Source organism: Thamnophis sirtalis, unplaced genomic scaffold (genome assembly GCF_051295495.1).
Source record: "Thamnophis sirtalis isolate CommonGarterSnake01/CBP01778 unplaced genomic scaffold, rThaSir2_p1.2 scaffold_10, whole genome shotgun sequence".
Taxonomy (NCBI): Eukaryota; Metazoa; Chordata; class Lepidosauria; order Squamata; family Natricidae; genus Thamnophis; species Thamnophis sirtalis.
This window is the reverse complement of record NW_028261390.1, coordinates 71322403-71346484: the sequence shown is the minus strand read 5'-3', so window position 1 is coordinate 71346484 and position 24082 is coordinate 71322403. Positions and strand designations below refer to the sequence as shown.

At 49.1% G+C, this 24082-nt stretch overlaps 1 protein-coding gene across 1 annotated transcript in view; it reads left to right on the top strand.

The window, feature by feature from the left end:
* The first annotated feature begins 241 nt into the window (after positions 1–241).
* Positions 242–24082, top strand: part of CPZ (carboxypeptidase Z) — a 27678-nt gene continuing 3837 nt past the window's right edge. The window contains exons 1-8 of the mRNA XM_087724883.1: positions 242–418; positions 9042–9416; positions 10380–10589; positions 12385–12581; positions 14976–15137; positions 17388–17546; positions 19641–19776; positions 22247–22386. Coding sequence (XP_087581009.1) covers positions 298–418; positions 9042–9416; positions 10380–10589; positions 12385–12581; positions 14976–15137; positions 17388–17546; positions 19641–19776; positions 22247–22386 — 1500 coding nt within the window. The 5' untranslated portion in view covers positions 242–297. The remainder of the gene's footprint in view (positions 419–9041; positions 9417–10379; positions 10590–12384; positions 12582–14975; positions 15138–17387; positions 17547–19640; positions 19777–22246; positions 22387–24082) is intronic.

Here is a 24082-nt window from a genome sequence, read left to right as displayed (position 1 = left end):
TCAACCAGGGAAACCACCCAGATCCCTCTGCTCTTTGCAACCGAAGATGCGGGAGCGCAGAGATTTCTGCGAGGGCGAAGTAGGGACGCGGAGCCCGGCCAGTTCTTCCCGGCAGAGCCTGGGGGGGGGGGAGGAGAGGGGCTCGCTTCCCCGCCCAGCCTCCTCCCCCTCCCCTCCCCGGAGGCCGCTGAAACTCGATCCGAGCCGTATATCCCCGAGCAGGCGGGCAACGCTCCGGGCAGCGGCCAGAGTCCCAAGGACGAGCGCAAAGCGGGACCTGGCCGGGCCGGACCCGGGATGCCACATCACTGCGAGCGCTGCCGGCGGCGGGGAGGCATGCGGAGGCGGGGGCTGCACGCGTGGCTGGCGGCGGTGGCCATCGGCATCCTGGCGCCCGCAGCCTCGCTCGCCGGACCGGGTAGGGAGAAGCGGGGCTTTTGGAAAGGGATGGGAGGGTGGGGGGTCTTTGGGGTCATCCGGAGTTGGGGGGATGTGGGGATTCCGAGCTGGGGGGGCTGGGGGATGTGGACTGGGGGATGTGGGGCTGGGGGCTGGGGGGGAAAGGCGACTCCGCCAGCCCTGGGGAGCCGGGGGATGTGGATTGGGGAGCTGGGGGGCTGTGGGTCTGGGGGATCTGGGCTGGGGGGCTGGGGGATGTGGACTGGGGGATGTGGGGCTGGGGGCTGGGGGGGGAAAGGCGACCCCGCCAGCCCTGGGGAGCCGGGGGCTGTGGACTGGGGAGCTGGGGGGCTGTGGGTCTGGGGGATCTGGGCTGGGGGGCTGGGGGATGTGGACTGGGGGATGTGGGGCTGGGGGCAGGGGGGGAAAAGGCGACCCCGCCAGCCCTGGGGAGCCGGGGGATGTGGATTGGGGAGCTGGGGGGCTGTGGGTCTGGGGGATCTGGGCTGGGGGGCTGGGGGATGTGGACTGGGGGATGTGGGGCTGGGGGCTGGGGGGGGAAAGGCGACCCCGCCAGCCCTGGGGAGCCGGGGGATGTGGACTGGGGAGCTGGGGGGCTGTGGGTCTGGGGGATCTGGGCTGGGGGCTGGGGGATGTGGACTGGGGGATGTGGGGCTGGGGGCTGGGGGGGAAAAGGCGACCCCGCCAGCCCTGGGGAGCCGGGGGATGTGGACTGGGGAGCTGGAAGGCTCTGGGTCTGGGGGATCTGGGCTGGGGGGCTGGGGGATGTGGACTGGGGGATGTGGGGCTGGGGGCTGGGGGGGAAAAGGCGACCCCGCCAGCCCTGGGGAGCCGGGGGATGTGGACTGGGGAGCTGGGGGGCTGTGGGTCTGGGGGATCTGGGCTGGGGGGCTGGGGGATGTGGACTGGGGGATGTGGGGCTGGGGGCAGGGGGGGAAAAGGCGACCCCGCCAGCCCTGGGGACCCGGGGGATGTGGACTGGGGAGCTGGAAGGCTCTGGGTCTGGGGGATCTGGGCTGGGGGGCTGGGGGATGTGGACTAGGAGATGTGGGGCTGTGGGGCTGTGGGATTTGGGGGAAGAGGCGACCCCGCCAGCCCTGGGGAGCCGGGGGATGTGGACTGGGGATCTGGGAGGCTGTGGGTCTGGGGGATCTGGGCTGGGGGGCTGGGGGATGTGGACTGGGAGATGTGGGGCTGGGGGGGGGCTGGGGGATGTGGGGGAGATGTGGGGCTGGGGGGGGGGCTGGGGGATGTGGGGGAAGAGGCGGCTCCGCCAGCCCTGGGGAGCCGGGGGATGTGGACTGGGGAGCTGGGAGGCTGTGGGTCTGGGGGATCTGGGCTGGGGGGCTGGGGTGAAAGAGGAGGCTCCGCCAGCCCAACTTCGAATTTCGACCCTGCCTAACGTTGGGCACTTTCCCCGAGTCTTGGAAGGGCGAGAAAAAGGCGCTGCCGGCGGATCGGATTTGGGCAGAGGGGGTTCACCACGTGTCCGCCAGCCGTAGGAGGGGTGGGGGTGGGGGGTTCTTGCCCAGCTGGACCTCCCCCTCCCGACTTCCTGCCGCCGCTTCTCCGGTGGGCTGACCTGCAGAAGGGAGGCAGGAGTCTCCCCCGCTCTCCCGGAAAGGGCGCGCGAGTCCCGGGGAGTTTTAGAATAGAATAACAAGAGTTGGAAGGGGCCTTGGAGGTCATCTAGTCCAACCCCCCGCCCAAGCAAGAGACCTTACACCATTTCTGACCGAGGGCAGCCCAGTCTCTTCTTGAAAGCTTCCAGGGATGAAGCTCCCACAACTTCCGAAGGCAACTTCAACGATTGATCGTTTCTCACTGTCAGGAAATTTCTCGGTGGGAGATGCCGCGAAAGGAGGCAGCAGCGCGCAGCTCAGCACCGGCTTGGGCATCGGGCGGAGCGGGGGACGGGGGGCAATCTGGGTCGTTTCCTGAGGGTGGGCTCCGAAAGCTGGGGAGGCGAAACCTCTGTCCCAGGAGACCGGCCCGGGTTGGATCCTGCAACATTATGCTGGCAAACGTAGATTTGGCTCCATTCCTCTGGCGGAGCGTTTCCCCCACTCTGGGCTCCTGGTCGGGCCGGAATCAGAGAGATTAAGGTTAAGTGGTGGAGGGGGAGAGGAGGAGGAGGGGAGGAAGAAGAGAGGAGGGGGAGGAGAGGAGGAGGAAGGACTGTGGGGTCCTTGGTGCTCTCTGAACTTGGTGGTTTTCTTGCAGACGTTTTATTACCCAACTAGGTAACATCATTAGTACTAGAAGGGAATTTGTGGAGAGGAAGGGGAGGAGGAGGGGAGGAGACAGAGAGGAGGAGGAGGATGAGGATGAGGAGGAGGATATGGATGACTATGGGGTCCTTGGTGGTCTCTGAGCTTCATGGTTTTCTTGCAGACGTTTCATGGCCCAACTAGGTAACATCATCAGTGCTAGAAGGGAGTGGGGTTTGCAGATCCCATGCTTCCAGAAAAAGAGAGCGAGATGCTGAAAATCCCTGGTTTTATGCCCTCTCTGGCCTTTGATCTTGAGCTTGTCTTCTGATTGGTTGTCAGACTCCCATGCGGCCACGCAGGGGCAACTCTGTAGGGTGCGAGTCCAAGTTCGGTTGAGCCTTGCTTCTTCCCAGGTGCCCTGTGGTGAGATTGGTAAAGGACTAGTACCGTCATGCCTTAATCCCATCACCCTGGAGCTGAAGGGGGGAGATCTTTGATATGTAGAATAGACAGATCTTTTAATGGCCCGTTGACAAAGGTAGGGGCTATTAAGAGTGAGTCTGCTTCCTGCCTAAAAACACGTTTCTCCCTTTCTGATCCAGGGAAAATATAATATTCTGCCTTTTTCAGGATATTTCCCAGGATATTTCATTTTTCTTTCTAGATACACATTCTTATAATTGCTATTTAACCTTTGTCAATTCATATCATTTTTACGCCTGTATATTTCCATTTTAATATTTTCTTATTCCCGCCCCCCCCGCCCCCGATTTAATCATGTGCCATCTGAGATATTTATTTAGCATAGGGTAGTCTTTATTGACATTGCACAAAATAAACACAACGAAATTGGTTAAATTTCATGTTTGGTTCCTGTCTCTTTCTATTTATATCTTTTTTTTTTCCAAGCCCCTCGGAAAATCGCTCCCCCCCCCCCTCCATGTCCTGTTAGCACACTGATTCCTCTTTGTCCTTTATTCTCAATGCCAACCTGTTCGTTTCTGCACAATCTAATATCTTCTTTATTACCTCCCCCTTCCAAGGTAAACGGCGGGTTTTAACTTCCTACGATTTGGAGAACACGTTTTGCCATGCCAGGCATTGCTGATGCAACCTCCTGATGATGGCGATGCAGAGCTGAGGGCCCCCCCCCCCAGAGGGGGGGATTATTTTTAAAGACACTTTTGAGGCCAGAACTCCCCCAGCTCTACGGGTGGGCCTTTTCCCTGGATGGCAGCCTGGATAACTGACTTCCGGTGGACGAGCTGATTCCTTCCTTCCTTCCTTGTCTGTCTTTCCTGGCCTGGCTCAGCAGGCCGAGTGAAGCAGCTGTTTTGGGGGAGGTCTCCTCCCCTTTTGGGTGAAGGGAAGCCCCCCTCCCTTACGCACACACACACCCTGATTCCTCCCCCTGGTAATTAATCTAATTGCGTTGATCAGCAGCAGAGACAACAAGGGCTTGGTGGAGAGTTCTGGTTTCCGCTTGCTCGTCCCTTGCTGGAAAGCGACAGCGGGCGCCTTTGGGGGCTGGGTGGGGGTGGGGGAATGGGGGCACGGGGGGGTCCCCCCTTGCTTGGCTTCTCTTGGGGAGTTTCAGCCTGTCTCCTGGGATGGGCAGGGAGGAGGAGGAGGAGGAGGAGGAGGAGGAGGAGGAGGAGGAGGAGGAGGAGGAGGAGGAGGAGGAAGGCAAAGGTTTTGGCAAGGCTTAGGAATCAGGATGGAGCCCTCTCTCTCTCTCTCTCTCTCTCTCTCTCTCTCTCTCTCTCTCTCTCTCTCTCTCTCTCTCTCTTTCTCTTTCTCTTTCTCCTCCACACTGTTTGGAAAGAGACATGACACAGGGCAAAAGGAAAAAGGGTAATAATGTCTTTTCTTTCTTTCTTCTTTCTCCTTTTTTCTTCTTTCTTTCTTTCTTTCTTTTTTTCTCCCTTCCCTCCTTTTTTCTCCCATCCATCCTTCTTTCTTTCTTTCTTCTTTCTGCACACGGCTGGCTCCTATTTAAATGGTTGTCCACTAGGACTCCAAGATCCCTCTCACGGTTACTACATAAGACTTTATGTCCAGGTTTGTAGTTTCAGTTCAGTTCAGTTTATTAAATTTATATGCCGCCCTTTTCCCCCCGAAGGGGACTCAGGGCGGCTCACAACTCGAACCGGGGAGGGGGATACAGACAAAAGATTTAAAAACAACAACATAACTATATATAATTTAAAACTCACAACAGTCATACCATTCGAGACGGGGGCAACAGCTCTTTAGCCCCAGGCTAAAGTAGATATTTGTAGATGTCCAAGTCTCTAGATATTTTCACAGCCCTCTTTTTGACTCATGAAATACACAGGTCCTCGATGGAAGGCAAGCTGGTTGCAATTGTTTTTTCTGCAGTCCTAACTATCTGTTGAAGTCCGTGTCTGTCTTGTTTAGTTGCTGAGCCGAACCAGGCAATTATGGAGGTAAAACTAACTGGCTCAATCAATCCTGTAGATAGAACTGTATCAGCAGACAGCCTGAGCTTTCTGCTTTGACGCAGGAAGGACGTTCTCCGTTGTGCCTTCTTAACGACGGTTCTAATGTGAGGTGTCCATTTCAAGTCCTTGGAGATAATAGGGCCTTAAAACATGAAAGTCTCTAGTGTTGACTTTGTGTGGTCTAATATTGTAAGAGGTGGTAGAATAGAAGAGCTCAAATCTACTATCATCTTCTACCCTCAAAACGATGCTATAGGACAGTGGGTCCCAAACTTGGCAACTTTAAGACTTGTGGACTTCAACTCCCAGAATTTTCCAGCCAGCTCTGCAGTTGAAGTCCACAAGTCTTAAAGTTGCCAAGTTTGGGAAACACTGCTATAGAGCACTGCACGCCAGAATATCTACATGCAAGGTCAGTTTTCCCCCACCGGCCATCACTCCACTAATCAACTAATTCCCACAACGCTGTCACATTATTTACTAAGACTGTGTTGCTATTGTTCTCATCCTTCCTAAGGCCTATCTCCTCCTACTCATGACTATAGTCTTGTTGCTTGTAACTTACGATTTATATTGCTGCATTTAGTTTCCTAGTACGATTTGATCAATTTGAGCATTTTATTTTATTTATTTTGACCCTACTACTAAAATACTTTTTTTTCTACGTGGAAACCACTTCTGGACTTTGTGCTCGAGGTTGGGAAAGGGGGGGGGGGAAACCACACTTTAATTTTAGGTTTTACCGATGAGATAGGGCTGTTGTTGCTAGTTTATACTATTATATAAAAGTAAAAAAGTTGAGGTTTGATGTGATTATTTTATTCTACTGCACCAAAGGGAGTCAGAAGTCAATGCCTTTTCCTTCTTTCTTTCTTTCTTTCTTTCTTTCTTTCTTTCTTTCTTTCTTTCTTTCTTTCCCTACACTTTTCCCATCCTTTTCCCCTCCCCTATCTTTTCTACTATTTTATTTTGTATTTCAGTATCTTATAGTATTGATACATAAATAAATAAATAAAACTTTGGTCGGAAAAAGAATAATAGTTTGGGATTTCTTGCTGTTCTGTTCGTCCAATTCCTGCAAGATGCTCATATTCTGGCAGCCCCCTTCCCTATTTCTCTTCCCCCTCCCACCTTAGTTGCAAAGTGTTGAAGTCACAACTCTGATGAGTTTGTGGCCTCTTCGTGGTCTACTGCAGTTGCATCCTGGGAAGAGAAGGAAGTGAAGAATTAAAGCAAGCGTAAAATAACAAGTGACGTCAGACATATTGGTTTAATTTCTGGGTTTCTGGGAGTTACTCCAGGGTCTGATGCTTGGTGTAAATGTGTTGCAGGTGCCCTAAATATCCCTACCCTTCAAAATTGAGTTTCCATATCTTAAAGCCATCCTCTCTGATGCTGTAAATTCTTAGCTCCCATCTGTTTAGTTACTCGGAGTGTGTAGTTACTCAGAGTGCGTAGTTACTTGGAGTGTGTAGTTACTCAGAGTGCGTAGTTACTCAGAGTGTGTAGTTACTCGGAGTGTGCAGTTGCTCAGAGTGTGTAGTTCAGCCACGGCTGAATAACTTTTTCATTACAGGTAGTCCTCGACTTACGAACAACACTGAGTCCAGCATATATGTTGCTAAGTGAGAAATTTGTTGAGTTTTGCCCCATTTTTATGACTTTCCTTGCCACGTTTGTTAAGTAGATCACTGCAGTTGTTAAATGAGAAACATGGCTGTTAAGTGAATCCCGCTTCCCCAATCACTTTGCTTGTCAGAAGGTTGCAAAAGGGGATCGCGTGACCCCGGGATGCTACGACCGTTGTAAATGTGAGTCTCTTGTCAAGCATCTGAATGTAAATCGTGTGACTCTGGGGATGCTGGTCATAACTGTGAAAAGGGGTCGTAAGTCTCTTTTTTCCCCCCCAGTGCCGTTGTAAGTTTCAACAGTCACTAATTGAACTATTGTAAGTTAAGAATTACCTGTAATTTTTGTCTCTCCTCAGATAATATTCTGACCTTAGCTTCCCTAAAAAAGCCCGAGGCAGATTCCTGGTCCCGACAAAACCCCTTTTATGAAACGAAGGTGAATTCCTCCCGTTCACCTTCAGCCAAGGCCTGGCAAACAGTCTTTCAAAGGAATATTTATGGCCACAGACCTTATCTAGCTTGGAAAGAGGCCATGTAGATATTTCCCAAATGAGGTGCTGTGCAAGGAAAGGCCGGGCACAGAGTCTCTAGGATTCACGGACAGATCTTCACACTCCTGAAACAAACAAGCTAATTGTCTCCTGCAAACTCCACTCCCCTTTCGCTCCTCTTTTATTTCCTCTGGGAGGGGCCATTCACCATCCACCTGTGGCTTTACTCCCAAGTCGACCCTGATTTCTGAGCTGTTCTTTTCTTCTGGCAGCTCTGCGCATGTGCACACTGGGAACAGGCTCCAGCTGTTCTTCTGCCTCACTGATGTCCGACCCCGAAGGCAGCTGATAACTGTCAGATGGCCCTGGCCCCCTCTCTGCCTCCGACACAGAGCCCTCAGCGGAGCCTTCCCCAGCCTCCAGGACTGGCCCAGGTTCCTCCCCAACCTCCTCACTGTCTGAATCTGCTGCCAGTTCTGCTGGCCTCTGGCGGGCCACAACAGATAAATATTTTTTTTAAGTTGAGAATAAGCTCAAAGGCAGGCCTAAAAGTCCCACTCAGTCAGCTTCCTTTCATTCAGATCATCTCGAAACTGGGAATTCACTTCTGAACCTCTGGTGAGGTTCGCATGGAGACGATTCCCACTAGAGGGGAGCAGAGATCCATCTTTTGGTCCAGCTAAACTTCCGGAGATTCAGCTGCTTCTGGTTCAAAGGCCAATCAGCTGAACGTCCTCACACGGATGGGAATGGGGTGTTTTTTAAAAATATATACTTTTTTATTTTCCATTTTCATGACATACAATCGCATGTATACTATACATAGCCAGTATCATAATAGAAGACAGAAAGAGGGCTGGGAAAACATCTACAGACCCCTCCTCACATCATTGTCTTCTTTTAGCAACCCCATAATTCCTTGCAGGGTGGAGTCTGGGCAACTCAATGGAGCTGAGTGTTCCCTGGCCAGATGCCCTTCCTGTCACCAATGTGGAGTTTTGTTCTGCAGATATACTCTATGTCTGTCTGTCTGTCTGTCTATCTATCTATCTATCTATCATCGTTGTCTGTCTGTCTGTCTGTCTGTCTATCATCTATCTATCTATCTATCTATCTATCTATCTATCTATCTATCTATCTATCTGTATCTGTCTGTCTATCTATCTCTGTATCTATCTCTGTATCTATCTATCTATCTATCTATCTATCTATCTACCTACCTACCTACCTACCTACCTACCTATCTATCATCGTCTGTCTGTCTGCACCTGTCTGTCTGTCTATCTATCTCTGTATCTATCTATATCTCTGTATCTATCTATCTATCTATCTATCTATCTATCTATCTATCTATCCATCCATCCATCCATCCATCCATCTATCTTCTCTATATCTATCTATCTGTCTGTCTGTCTGTCTGTCTGTCTGTCTGTATCTATATCTCTGTATCTATCTATCATCTATCTATCTATCTATCTATCTATCTATCTATCTATCTATCTATCTATCTCTATATCTATCTTATCTCTATATCTATCTATCTATCTATCTATCTATCTATCTATCTCTGTATTTATCTCTGTATCTTTCCCTCCCTCTTTCTTTCTTTCTTCTTTCTTTCTTTCCTTCCTTCCTTCTTTCTATCCTTCCTTCCCTCCCTCTCTCTCTCTTTCCCCTTCCTTCCTTCCTTCCTTCCTTCCTTCCTTCCTTCCTTACTTACTTACTTACTTACTTACTTACTTACTTACTTAGTTGTTAGTTGTTGAAATGCACTTCTGGGTACTTTTGGACTAATTGTTAATACTTTCTCCTTTCTTCCAGCAATCTGCGTGGATATCGGCCTGGGGTCTTGCAATGACGTATCTTACTCCAAAACAGCCTATCCTAACTTGCTGGACCAGAAAACCCGGGAAACCATCGAGTACAGTTCCGAATACATCCTGGCGAGTGTACTTCACAACCTGCTGCAGGGGGAATGCAACCCCGATCTGCGCCTCCTGAGCTGCTCCATCATGGCCCCGAAGTGCGAAAACGGGGTTGTTGTGAAACCTTGTCGGAGGGTGTGCGAGAGCCTGAGGAAAAATTGCCTCCCGGCCTTCGACGCGATTGAAATGGCTTGGCCGTATTTCCTGGACTGTGATCGCTTCTTCGCGGACGAGGTGGAAGGATGCTTCGACCCGCTAGGGAAGCTGCGAGGTAAGGGGCCGAACCAGGTGGGTCTCCGTGCTTCAGATACTCAGTACTCCGCGTTCCTTCCAGAAATGATGGTGACTGGGCTGCCAGGCGTGCTTTGAGTCCTTAAATCTACAGAGTTGGCTTCCCAAGAGCATGAAGGAAACTCCTGGTCCCCACAAAAACCCCTTTTCTAAATTGACTGTCAATTTTCTGCTCCGTCACACCCAGCAAAGTCTTTCAAGGGAGGATTTACGGTCACAGACCTCATCTGGCTTGGAGAGCTGCCAGGCCGAGATCTGCAGAACTTGGCAAGGAGTCTCGGAGAGTCACGAACCAATGAAGGGAACTAATTGCTTTCTGCAAACTCCACTCTCCTTTCGCTCCTCTTTTAGTTCCTCTGGGAGGGGCCATTCACCGTCCACCTGTGGCCTCACTCCCAAGTCGACACCTGTTCTTTAGCTGTTCCCTTCGCCTGGCAGCTCTGCGCATGCGCACACTGGGAACAGGCTCCAGCTGTTCTTCTGCCTCACTGATGTCTGACTCCGAAGGCAGCTGATAGTCGGCATAGGGCCCTGGCCCCCTCTCTGCCTTTGACACAAAGCCCTCATCCAAGCCTTCCCCAGACTCCAGGAATGGCCCATGTCCCTCCCCAACCTCCTCACTGTCCAACTCTGCTGCCAGCTCCTCTGGCCACTGGCGGGCCACAACAGGAGTTAGTACAACTGTTCGTTGGTAGAAGCTGGGACAAGTAACAGGAGCTCACTCCGTTATGCGGTGGTAGGGATTCGAATGGCCAAAGGGCCGACCTCTCTGATTGACAAGCTCAGCATCTTAGCCGCAAAGCTTGGGTATAAAATAGGACGTTGATGAAGGTTCTTCCCATTTTGCTAGCCCGTCCGGTGGTCCTTGGAGTCCTCGTTGGGGAGAAGCTAACGGTGATCTCCCTGCACCGCTTACGTGTCAACCCCTCTTGTCTTCTTGTAGGTGAAATAGAATTTGCCGAAGAGGCCCTCAGCGAAGCCCCTGCGTCCATCCAGTTCACCCACCACTCCTTCCCGCAAATGGTGAAAGTTTTGAAGAAGGTGGTCTCCCGATGTCCTCAGATTGCCCGGCTGTCCAGCATTGGACGTAGCTTTGAAGGAAAGGACCTTTTTGTGATCGAGTTCTCCACCAGCCCTGGGACTCATGAACTGCGTGAGCAACCCAAGGCTGCCTTCTTCTCCTCCACCTCCTCCTCTTCTTCCTTCCCTTCTTTTGGCTCCTTCACCTTCTCTTCTTTCTTCTCCTCCCCTTTTTTTCTTCCTCCTCCTCCAATTCCTCCTCCTCCTCCTTTCTTCTCCTCCCCTTTTTCTTCCTCCTCCTCCAATTCCTCCTCCTCCTGATTTCTCCTCCTTTTATTTCTCCTCCTCCTTCTCTTCTTTTTCTTCCTCCTCCTCCTCTTTCTCCCTTCCCGCTTCTCCCCTCCCTCTCCTCCTCTTCCTCCTTTCCCTCCTCTTTCTCCTACTTCTCCACCCTCTTCCTTCCCTCCTCCCCTGCTTATCCCCCTCCTCCTCTTCCTCCTTGCCTTCCACTTCTTCCTCCTCCTTTTTTGCTCCTTTCCCTCCCCCCCCAGGCCACTGGTTCCTATTTACAACAGTCACAAAGTCCTGGGGGGGGAGGCACATGATCCCCTTTTGCGAGCCACCCACCTGACGAGCAAAGTCCAAAGCCTCCTAAAGGATATGCATAGCCTTCTTTTGACAAAAAACGGGCCTGTTTTTGCGAAAAACGGCCCGTTTTTGGGGAGGTCTGCAGAGTGCAAATCCTTTTTTAATTTTTATTTGCCTCTTCAAAACCTTGGTGCGTCTTATACTCTGAAAAATTCAGTAGGTAGTAGGTGAGAGCCGAGGTGGCGCGGTGGTTAAATGCAGCACTGCAGGCTACTTCAGCTGACTGCTAGTTCGGCTGTTCAAATCTCACTGGCTCAGGGTTGACTCAGCCTTCCATCCTTCCAAGGTGGGTGAAATGAGGACCCGGATTGTTGTTGGGGACAATATGCTGACTCTGTAAACCGCTTAGAGAGGGCTGAAAGCCCTATGAAGCGGTACATAAGTCTAACTGCTATTGCTATTATGCTTTAAAAATTAAAAAATGTTGGCCACGCCCGCCCAGTCACATGATCCCAGCACCGCCGAGCCACACCTAGAGAACCATCAAAATGTCAACAAAAATATTTACATTTCACCCCTGCCACCAACAGAAAGGTCATCTGCCCTTCTTTTAGCATCAGGAAGGTCACTTAAGGGGTGGCGCACTGGTTAAATGCAGCACTGCAGGCTACTGCTAGATCAGCAGGTCAGCGGTTCAAATCTCACCGGCTCAGGGTTGACTCAGCCTTCCATCCTTCCGAGGTGGGTAAAATGAGGACCCAGATTGTTGGGGGCAATATGCTGACTCTCTGTAAACCGCTTAGAGAGGGCTGAAAGCCCTAGGAAGCGGTATATAAGTCCCTACTGCTATTGCTATTAGAGCCAAGGTGGCGCACTGGTTAAATGCAGCACTGCAGGCTACTGCTAGATCAGCAGGTCAGCGGTTCAAATCTCACCGGCTCAGGGTTGACTCAGCCTTCCATCCTTCCGAGGTGGGTAAAATGAGGACCCAGATTGTTGGGGGCAATATGCTGACTCTCTGTAAACCGCTTAGAGAGGGCTGAAAGCCCTAGGAAGCGGTATATAAGTCCCTACTGCTATTGCTATTAGAGCCAAGGTGGCGCACTGGTTAAATGCAGCACTGCAGGCTACTGCTAGATCAGCAGGTCAGCGGTTCAAATCTCACCGGCTCAGGGTTGACTCAGCCTTCCATCCTTCCGAGGTGGGTAAAATGAGGACCCAGATTGTTGGGGGCAATATGCTGACTCTCTGTAAACCGCTTAGAGAGGCCTGAAAGGCCTATGAAGCGGTATATAAGTCTACTGCTACTGCTATTCTCTCCTGGTTCATTTTTTCCACAGTCAAGCCGGAGTTGAAATATATTGGCAACATGCACGGAAATGAAGTTGTGGGCAGGGAAATGCTGATCTACCTTGCCCAGCATCTGTGTTCGGAATATCTTCTGGGCAACCCCAGGATCCAGACGTTGGTCAACAACACTCGGATTCATCTCCTGCCCTCTATGAACCCCGACGGGTACGAACTGGCAGCAGAAGAGGTAAGCGCCAATTTGGGATCAAAACACCCAGGAGGTCGGTTCTGTTCTGATCTAGGCTTCCCAAAAGCATGAAGCCGAATCCTTGTCCCGATTAAAACCCCAATTTTATTTAGTTTTAAAGGGGATTCCTCTCCAGCAAAGTCCCGGCCAAGAGTCTTTCAAGAGATTTCAAAACTACAGACTTTCGTCAGGCTTGGAGAGCTGCCAGGCCGATATCTTCCAAACGCCACGCTGTAGCAGCAATTGCTTGGTGAGAAGTCAGGAACAGATCTTCACCCGAATGAATTGAATTAATTGCCTCCTGCAAACTCCACTCCCCTTTCGCTCCTCTTTATTCCCTATGGGAGGGGCCATTCACCATCCACATGTGGCCTCACTCCCAAGTCAACCCTTGTTCTTTAGCTGTTCCCTTCATCTGGCAGCTCTGCGCATGTGCACACTTGGAATAGGCTCCAACTGTTCTTCTGCCTCACTGATGTCTGACTCCAAAGGCAGCTGATAACTGGCATACAGCCCTGGCCCCCTCTCTGCCTCCAACACAGAGCCCTCCTCAGAGCCTTCCCCAGACTCCAGGACTGGCCCATGCTCCTCTGCAGAGCTGGCTGGAGAATTCTGGGAGTTGAAGTCCACAAGTCTTAAAGTTGCCAAGTTTGGGACCCACTGCCCTATAGCATCGTTTTGAGGGTAGAAGATGATAGTAGATTTAAGAAGAAGCTCCTCTATTCTACCACCTCTTACAATATTAGTCAACACTAAAGACTTTCATGTTTTAAGGTCCTATTATCTGCCTCCCACAGAGAGCCCTCCTCAGAGCCTTCCCCAGACTCCAGGACTGGCCCATCTTCCTCCCCAACCTCCTCTCTGTCCGACTGTGCTGCCAGCTCCACTGGCCACTGCTTGGCCACAACAGTTTTCTTAGCTCCTTTCAAACCAGCCAAGGTGGGAGCCTAATCAAGAGATCCCAATTAGCCCCTTTGGAATCGATTGGAGTTTGAAAAGTATTTTTTTGGTACGGTTTGGTAGAATCGGATGTGGTCAGTTGGTGTGGCCAAGAATCTCCCTTGCTACTTCCAGATGTTTTGGGCTGCAGCTCACTTCTCCCCATTTCATGTCCCCCATGATCCAAAGTTCTGGAATTTTAACCCAAAAGAACCCAACTCATTTCCTGCCTCAGATCTAAAGCGGTAGAGGTCGAAAAGAAAAGAAATGGAATCAAGAAAGGGGAGAAAAGTAAGTTTCTACGTTTAGGCAAGAAAAACGAAATGCACCGGTACAGTATATGTCCGTGTGCATGCCACAGGTGACAAAGGCCACAGGTGACACGCGGAGCCATTTGTTAGGGCACGCGAGGCATTGAATGCACTGCCCAGCTGACTTCGGCCTTCCTTTTCAGCCGTTTTTCAACCTCCGGAAGCTTCCGTGAAGCCTCCGGGCGGCGAAAAACGACCCAATGTGCAAACCGGAAGCTTGGGAACGGATTTCCGGTTTGCACATTAGGACGTTTTCCTCCTTCCAGAGGCTTCAGGGAACCCAGAAGTTTGGGAATGGGCTTCCTGCTTGCCCGTTGGGCTGTTTTTCGCTCTCCAGAGACTTCAGGGAAGCCTCCTGAAGCCTCCGGAGGTCCTCCAGGGCAGGCAGGGAAGCCATTTTCGCCTTCCCCGGGCTCCAAGAAAGCTTCTGCAGCCCAGGGAAGGTGAAAAACGGGTGCATCGTGCGCAAAAAGCAGGGGGAGGGCAGGGGTCGTGCGCATGGAATTATGGAATTGCACCAGCGCACGACACACACACACCTGCGCTCCCCCCACTTTTGGCACATGATAGCAAAAGGGTTAGCCATCACTGGTATATGTGGCACCTCGCTCAATAGTAGTAACCGTGAGAGGGATCTCGGAGTCCTAGTGGAGAACCATTTAAATAGGAGCCAGCCGTGGGCAGCAGCTGCCAAAAAAGCCAACACAGTTCTAGGCTGCATCAACAGAGGGAGAGAACCAAGATCACGTGAAGGGTTAATACCACTTTATAAAGCCTTGGGAAGGCCACACTTGGAATATTTGCATCCAGTTTTGGTCACCACGATGTAGAAGAAGATGTGGAGACTCTGGAAAGAGTGCAGAGAAGAGCAACAAAGAGGATTAGGGGACTGGAGGATAAAACATACAAAGAACGGTTGCAGGAACTGGGTATGTCTAGTTGAATGAAAAGAAGGACCAGGGGAGACATCAGGATTACTATTCTTGGGCCAAGTCACTTGAGAGAGACCTAGGAGTCCCAGTGGGCAATCTTGCCCTGTATTATATCAAATCCATTTATGGCACAATGAATGTTTCAGGGCATCCATGCTCTCACATTGCCCCTGCCTCCCTTCTGAATTATTGCTCTTTCCTTCGGCTAACAGGGCGCTGGCTATAACGGCTGGATCAACGGGAGGCAAACGGCTCAAAACCTCGATCTCAACCGAAACTTCCCAGATTTGACCTCTGAAGCTTACAGGCTCGCCAAGATCCGAGGGGCTCGGTTGGATCACCTCCCTATCCCACAGTCGTATTGGCTGGGCAAGGTGAGGAGGCACGTTAGCAATGCACAGGGGGTGACCTGTCAAAATAATACAGACTGCAGAATAACAGCAGTCAGAAGGGACCTTGGAGGTCTTCTAGTCCAACCCCCTGCTCAGGCAGGAAACCCTACGCCGTTTCAGACCAAGGGTTGTCTAATCTCTCCTTGAAAATTTCCCAGTGTTGGAGCATTCACAACTTCTGGTGGCAAGTCGTTCCGTTGATTAATTGTTCCGTCAGTCTACCATCAATACGGTGACCATTTGGACTTTATTCCGGTTCCACCACAAAACCGCGGTAGACTAAAGCGCGCTCGATGAAAGCGCGTACGTGACGTCATCACAGCGCGACGAAAACAGCACGCTGTGAGCGGTAAACTTAAAATTAACGCGTAAATCTAAACCTAACCCCCCCAAACCTAACCCTAAACCTAACCCTAAACCTAACCCTTAACCTAACGCTAAACCTAACGCTAAACCTAACGCTAACCCTTAACCTAACCCTAAACCTAACCCTAACGCTTAACGTAACCCTAAACCTAACCCTAACCCTTAACCTAACCCTAACCCTAAACCTAACCCTTACCTTTATGTGAATCGGCTTGCTTTAATTTTATTTTAATTTTAATTTAATTTATTTTTAATTTTATTTGTCGCACTGCTGATGACGTCACGTACACGCTTTAATCGGGCGCGCTTTAGTGGACCGCGGTTTTGACGGGTCACGCCTTTATTCCAACATTGGGGTCCCTAATATAAGAAGCATCTGTAGTTGTTCCAGTCCAAATTTTTAACTAGTGAGTCTTAAAATGACTCGTTTTTAATTTCACGGACAATCACAACTCACACACGGCTCTCTTTGAAAGCCACCCAGAGCCCGCTTCCCTGCGTTTGACATCAATAAGGATTTGTGAATAGCCATAGCGTTTAGACTTACATACTACTTCACAGGGCTTTACAAGGAGTTTGTGTAGCGGTTGACAGAGTCCGCCTCTTGCCCCCCACAACAATCCGGGTCCTCATTTTACCGACCTCCGAAGGATGGAAGGCTGAGTCCACCTTGAGCCAGTCAGGATCGAACTGCTGGCAGTCGGCAGAGTTAGCCTGCAGTACTGTATTCTAACCACTGGGAAAGAAGGGAGGGAGGAAGGAAGGAAGGCGGGAGGGAGGGAGAAGTAACAATAGCAGACTTATATACCGCTTCACAGTGCTTTACAGCCCTCTCTAAGCCTTTTACTGAGTCAGCCTCATTTTACCCACCTCGGAAGGACGGAAGGCTGAGTCAAACTTGAGCCGCTCGGGATCGAACTTCCTGGCTGTGGGCAGAGTCTGCCTGCAATACTGCATTCTAAGCACTGCCCCATCAGGGTTACTTATAAGATTAAAAGGAGGCAAACGAAGGGAGGAGGAAGAGGAGAACAAGGAGACCGATAGCACTTAGACTTATATTCTGCTCCATTTGATTTACAGCCCTCTCTGAGAGGTTTACAGAGTCAGCATCTTGCCCCCAACAATCTGGGTCATCATTTGACTGACCTTGGAAGGCGGGAAGGCTGAGTCTAACTAGAGCCAGTCAGAATCGAACTGCTGGCAGTGGGCAGAGTCAGCCTGCAATACTGCATTCTAACCACTGGGAAGGAAGGAAGGAAGGAAGGAAGGAAGGAAGGAAGGAAGAAGGAAGGAAGGAAGGAAGGAAAGAAGGAAAGAAGCAGACTTATATACCGCTTCACCGTGCTTTTCAGCCCTCTCTAAGCAGTTTACAGAGTCAGCTTCTTTCCCCCAACAATCTGGGTCCTCATTTTACCAACCTTGGAAGGCGGGAAGACTGAGTCTAGCTAGAGCCGGTCAGAATCGAACTGTGGCAGTCGGCAGAGTCAGCCTGCAATACTGCATTCTAACCACTGGGAAGGAAAGGAAGGAAGGAAGGAAGGAAGGAAGGAAGGAAGGAAGGAAGGAAGGAAGGAAGGGAGGAAGGAAGGAAGGACTTAGACTTATATACCGCTTCACCCTGCATTTCAGCCCTCTCTAAGCAGTTTATAGTCAGCTTCTTTCCCCCAACAATCTGGGTCCCCATTTTAACCACCTCAGAAGGAGGGAAGGATGAGGCAACCTTGAGCCAGTCAGGATCGAACTGCCGCCTGTGGAATGCAGAGTTCAGCCTGCAATGCTGCACTCTAACCACTGCGCCACCGGAGGCTCCCTGGAGCATCCTTAACTCTCCCTTCTTCCCGTGGTCCTTTTCCACTTCTCCTTCAGGTGGCGCCAGAGACCAAAGCGGTGATGAAGTGGATGAAGTCCGTCCCGTTCGTCCTGTCTGCCAGTCTCCACGGGGGAGATTTGGTCGTTTCTTATCCGTACGATTTCTCCGTCCACCCGACGGAAGACAAGATGCTCTCTCCAACCCCGGATGAGAAGGTAACGCCACGCGACGAGGTTTTAAAAATGCTCAACTAAAATATAAAGGGAATGTGATGAGGACAAGAAGGAGGTGCGGGCTTGTTGTTGTTGTTGTTTGCCAAAGTTAAGCCCTCTTTCATTCTCCCCCCCCCTATTAAAAATGTTAGGTTTAAATCTCCATTCTCAAACTATGCCATTTAATGCAGAAAAGAATCAAACAAATCGCAAATGAGTATTTTTTAATTGGCTTTTTGTTCTGACCCCCTCCTCCGTCCTGTAATGAATGCCGAGACAAGCTTAACTGGAATGTACTTTAATAGCAAGACACCAAGACCTCGGTGGCTGAAAGCCAGGCATAACAAACAGATAAGGACCTTGGCAGCAACTCAGACAAACTCAGGCAGCAATGAACACAGATAAGGCTTGGCAGCAATCCAGCCTGCCAAGCTCACAGAACTGTCCTCCGACTGCGTTGACTTCTACAAAGAGGGCCGTGTGCACAAGTAGCCTTTTTATAGTCTGGAGAGGAGCCTAATGACCACCAGCTGAGTGCAATTACCTCCTGTAACTGCGCAACTGTTCCTGACTCCTAGTAGCTCTTCGATGCCGTGCATCCAGGAACAACTCACTGCTGGCTTCTGGATCACTCTCCCTTGTCTCCTCCCCACTGGTCCAAGGCTCAAGCGCCACCTGGTGGCCAACCAGTCTCTCTGCACCCTGCTCGGAGTCGGAACCCTGTACAGGGTCCTCCACATCCTCCAGAGCCGAATCATAGGGCCCCTCGCTGTCGGAGTCTGGTGGCAGCTCCAACGGCTCCTGCTGGGCCACAACAGAGCCGAGGTGGCGCAGTGGTTAGAGTGCTGTACTGCAGCCACTTCAGCTGATTGTTATCTGCAGTTCGGCTGTTCAAATCTCACCGGCTCAGGGTTGACTCAGCCTTCCATCCTTCCGAGGTGGGTAAAATGAGGACCCAGATTGTTGGGGGCAATATGCTGACTCTGTAAACCGCTTAGAGAGGGCTGAAAGCCCTCTGAAGCGGTATGTAAGTCTAACTGCTATTGCTATTGCTATTGCTATTTTTATTTAAAATTTTTTTATAGATGCTAGGGATTCGAATCGCCAAACTGCAGACCTTTCTGATCAACAAGCTCAGCGTCTTAGCCACTCAGCCACCGCGTCCCCTCCAGAGTGGGATGGGGGCCACTAAATGGATGGTTTGAGTGCCTGGTGTCACCGAAGGGTGGGAGTTGGGGGCTCATTATTTGATTATTATTTTATATCATTTTCATTTTTTTTTCTACATTGTGTTTTTATTGTCCGTAAGCCCCCTAGGGTCACAGTGAGCGATACATCGCATAATATATAGGCAGCTAGATACACTTCCTAAAATAAATAAAATTCCGATCAAAACGTGAAAGCATAGGAAAAAAGGAACGACAAGGAAGGTCAGCATGGTGGACCCCCAAGCCTTGCTTCTTCTGCAGGAGAAGTCTTCTTTCCTGAACGTGAACTGAGGGTCCAGTGGCCTTTTATTTTATTTATTATAAGCTATAAACCCGGCCCAGGTAGATGTTTATCCCAATCCTGTGTATGACATTCACAAATGTCCAGATCAAACGTAATTTCTAATGTTGGATTTTTCCCCTTACCAGAGGGAGCCCTCATGTGGAGTATGGTGAAGCCGTTACCATGGCAACTCCACTGTGCTGTACAGTAGAAGCTGTCTTAAGGCACAACAGGCTGTATCTTAACAGAACACACACACACCAAGGGGTGTTAGGGGTGTCTTACCGCCACAGTCTTTGTCTCCAGAGAGTAAGCCATCTGTGTACCAAGTTTGGTTGAAATTGCACTCAAGGCATTCCAGAGTTGTGTTGGAACACACACAAACACACACACAGAGCCATTTTTTTAATCGATATAGATGTATTGAATTTATATTGCTGCCTATTCACCCACGGCGAGTCAAGGCGGCTTGCAGAATGTAAAACCACATTTAAAACAATAAAACGGATAAATTTGGAGGAGGTCTAGAAGGCCGCCAGGAACTGTGAACGGAACACACTGAAGATATCAAGAGTTTAATCTGCAACTTGTGAACGTTGGTTTCAGATGTTCAAGCTGCTTTCTAAAACCTACGCAGATGCGCACCCTGGCATCTCGGACAAATCCGAAATGCGTTGCGGCGGAAATTTCGTCCACCGAGGAGGCATCATAAACGGGGCGGAGTGGTACAGCTTTACTGGAGGTAAAACGTTCTGGTGGGTTTTGTTTTTCTCCTTCTGCAAGTGGTTTTGATGTTCTACGCCGCCGTAGGAGGGGGAAACGCCTGGAGGAGGAGAAAGAAGCCGCTCGCTCACGTAATCTCTCCGTAAGTGAGCGAGAGACACCTACCACTTAAAACGGGGGTGCTACCTCGATGGAGCCACGGCCATTGAAAAACCCATATGTCTTGCTGGCCAGGCTAATGCAGGCATACATAATTTACAAGGCCCCAAACTGTCTGTCTGCTGTCTATCGAGGGCCCGCGACCACCACCGTTTCCAGCATCTTGGGTGGGTAGCAAAACCAGCCCAATGACCACAAAGCTGGCAGGGAACTTTGTGATGACATCAGAAGGTGGTGGGGGGGAACAATGTTTTCTAGGCGCTGGTCTAAAAAGAGACCTTCAGATGAAGGTCTTCTGCCTTGGCTACGGATGGGGGGCTTTTGGCCGTGAGTTTTGTAGGGGTTCCTCACATGTGTTGTGTTTCCTCCATTGTGGCCCAGCCTGTTTTTTCCTGCCTCTTCACCACGCAAAACAGAATAACAGAGTTGGAAGGGGCCTTGGAGGTCTTCTAGTCCAACCCCCCCCCCCACTCAGGCAGAGGGCCCTATAGCATTCAGACAAATGGTTATCCAACATCTTCTTCAAAACTTCCAATGTTGGAGCATTCACAACTTCTGGAGGCAACTTCTGTCCCACTGGTCAATTTTTTCTCACTGTCAGGAAATTCCTCCTCAGTTCTAAGTTGCTTCTCTCCTTGATGAGTTTCCATCCGTTGATTCTTGTTCTACCCTCAGGTGCTTTGAGTAGAGTAGAGTAGAGTAGAGTAGAGTAGAAATAGGGGGAGTGGGAATGGGAATAGAATAGAATAATATGGAAATAGAATAGAATAGAATAGAGTACGGAAAGAATATGGAAAGAATACAGAAAGAATGGAGTGGAATAGAATGGAAATAATAGAATAGAGTAGAATAGAATAGAATAGAATAGAATAGAATATGGAAAGAATACAGAAAGAATACAGAAAGAATACAGAAAGAATACAGAAAGAATACAGAAAGAATACAGAAAGAATACAGAAAGAATACAGAAAGAATGGAATGGAATAGAATAGAATAGAATGCAGAAAGAATACGGAAAGAATACAGAAAGAATGGAGTGGAGTGCAATGGAAATAGAATAGAATAGAATAGAATACGGAAAGAATACAGAAAGAATACAGAAAGAATGGAGTGGAGTGCAATGGAAATAGAATAGAATACGGAAAGAATACGGAAAGAATACAGAAAGAATGGAGTGGAGTGCAATGGAAATAGAATAGAATAGAATAGAATACGGAAAGAATACGGAAAGAATACAGAAAGAATGGAGTGGAGTGCAATGGAAATAGAATAGAATAGAATAGAATAGAATACGGAAAGAATACAGAAAGAATACAGAAAGAATGGAGTGGAGTGCAATGGAAATAGAATAGAATACGGAAAGAATACGGAAAGAATACAGAAAGAATGGAGTGGAGTGCAATGGAAATAGAATAGAATAGAATAGAATACGGAAAGAATACGGAAAGAATACAGAAAGAATGGAGTGGAGTGCAATGGAAATAGAATAGAATAGAATAGAATAGAATACGGAAAGAATACAGAAAGAATACAGAAAGAATGGAGTGGAGTGCAATGGAAATAGAATAGAATACGGAAAGAATACGGAAAGAATACAGAAAGAATGGAGTGGAGTGCAATGGAAATAGAATAGAATAGAATAGAATACGGAAAGAATACGGAAAGAATACGGAAAGAATACAGAAAGAATGGAGTGGAGTGCAATGGAAATAGAATAGAATAGAATAGAATAGAATAGAATATGGAAAGAATACAGAAAGAATACAGAAAGAATACAGAAAGAATGGAGTGGAGTGCAATGGAAATAGAATAGAATAGAATACGGAAAGAATACAGAAAGAATACAGAAAGAATACGGAAAGAATACGGAAAGAATACGGAAAGAATACGGAAAAAATGGAATGGAATAGAATAGAATAGAATAGAATAGAATAGAATAGTTCATTGGCCAAGTGTGATTGGACAAGGAATTGGTCTTCAGTGCCTATGCTTTCAGTGTACATAAACAGACAAGATACATTAGTCAAGAATCATAAGGTGCAACACTTAATGATAGTCACAGGGTACAAACAAGCAATCAGGAAACAATCAATATCAATATAAATCATTAAGGATACAAGCAGCCAAGTTACAGTCCTGCAGTCATAACTGGGAGGAGATGGGTGATAGGAAGGATCTCCTACCTATTTGGAGAATAGGTTGACCCCCTCTTCTTTATGGCAATCCTTTAGATACTGGAAGACTGCTGTCATGTCACCCCTCGTCCTTCTGTTCATTAAAGTTAACCACTGGATCAAAATTCTGTTCTTGTTGTTGTTGTTTTTCTCCAGGAATGGCGGATTTCAATTATCTCCATACAAACTGCTTCGAGATAACTTTGGAGCTTGGATGCGAGAAGTTTCCCTTGGCTGATGAGCTCTACAAACTGTGGCAAGAGAACAAGGAAGCTCTTTTGAAACTCATGGAAATGGTGCCCTTTATTTTCCTTCGGTTTCTCTCTCTTTCTTCTGTCACAGGCCTCTCCACAACAGACAAGAGCTTGTCACTCTTGGGTCCCAGAACAAATTTACAGTCAGTGGGGATGGAACAGACAGAACAGAACAGAACATGGGAAGAATGGAATGCAATGGAATAGAATAGAATAACAGAGCTGGAAGGGACCTTGGAGGTCCTCTAGTCCAGCCCCCTGCTGAAGCAGGAAACCCTATGCGATTCCAGACAAATGCCCGTCCAATCCCTTCTTAAAAACTTCCAGCACAACTTCTGAAAGAAAGCCATCCCACTGAACAAATGAATAGTTTGATCTAGTTATTAGCTGTTTATAAGTCACAATTATGGCCACAATCGAGCCCAAGATTTCCGTTGCTACGCGAGACAATTGTTACGTGAATCTTGCCCCATTTTACGACCTTTATCGCCGCAGTGGCTAAGGGAATCCCTGCAGCCGTTGAGTCAGTCACATGGTCGTTAAGTAAATCGGGTTGCTGGTCAGAAGCTCCCAAAGAAGGACCCCATATCCTTATTTTGCTGCCCTCAAAATAGGTGTCGGCAGAAGCATTTGTCGGGACTTGGTAAGGCTACCCGTCTTCCTGCATCTCAGCCTGTTTCCCCTGTGGATACACCCGTTGGACATTCTCACGTCTTGTTTAAAGTTTTATGTGGAGGTTCTTCTTTGAGAAGTTGGGAGTCAGACATCAGTGAGGCAGAGGAACAGCTGGAGCCTGTTCCCAGTGTGCGCATGCGCAGAGTTGCCAGACGAAGGGAACATCTAAACAACAGGGGTCGACTTGGGAGTGAGGCCACAGGTGGACGGTGAATGGCCCCTCCTATAGGGAATAAACGAGGAGCGACAGGGGAGTGGAGTTTGCAGGAGACAATTATTTCGCTTCATTGGTTCGTGACTCTCCAAGAGTCCTTGCCAAGTTCTGCAGAATGTCGGCCTGGCAGCTCTCCAAGCCAGATGAGGTCTGTGACCATAAATCTTCCCTTGAAAGACTTAGCTGGATGGGAATGATCAGAATTCACAGTCAATTAATAAAAGGAGTTTTTGTCAGGACCAGGAGTTTGCTTCAGGCTCTCGGTCAGGACAGACTCCGGTGATTAGAGCAGGAACAAATCCACAAAGGCACAAAAATCCTCCCTTCCTAAGTCGCCACCAGCACGATCTCTTTCCCCCCAGAACCTTTGTCTGCAACCACCGTTTCTTTCCAGGCTGTTTAAAAGCTTCCTGCAGGCCACAAATCCTGCTTGCAGTTTTATCCTTAAATAAAATTGGATTCCACTTGGTTTTAATCTTGTCTTCGGCTAATCTGCTCCGTAAATCCAAATGAAAGTGGATTAGGTCTACTTGAAGGACTTTGAGAGGGAAAATCCTATATTAGCCGTGACTGTGCCAACGTTGCTCCTGTTGTGTATATAGAGTCCATCCGCTGTTATCCCCAAGCGCTGACCTCACCCCCCCAAGGGAGCAATCAGGCTTAAAAGCAACAAGATTAAGCAAAAGGATCACGGGCATATTTCACACTAAATGGCTTACCTCTCTCCCTCCCTCTCTTTCTTTCTCTCTCTCTCTCCCTCCCTCTCTCTTTCTTTCTCTTTCTCTCTCTCTCCCTCTCTCTCTTTCTCTCCCTCTCTCTCCCTTTCTTTCTCTCTCTCCCTCTCTCTCT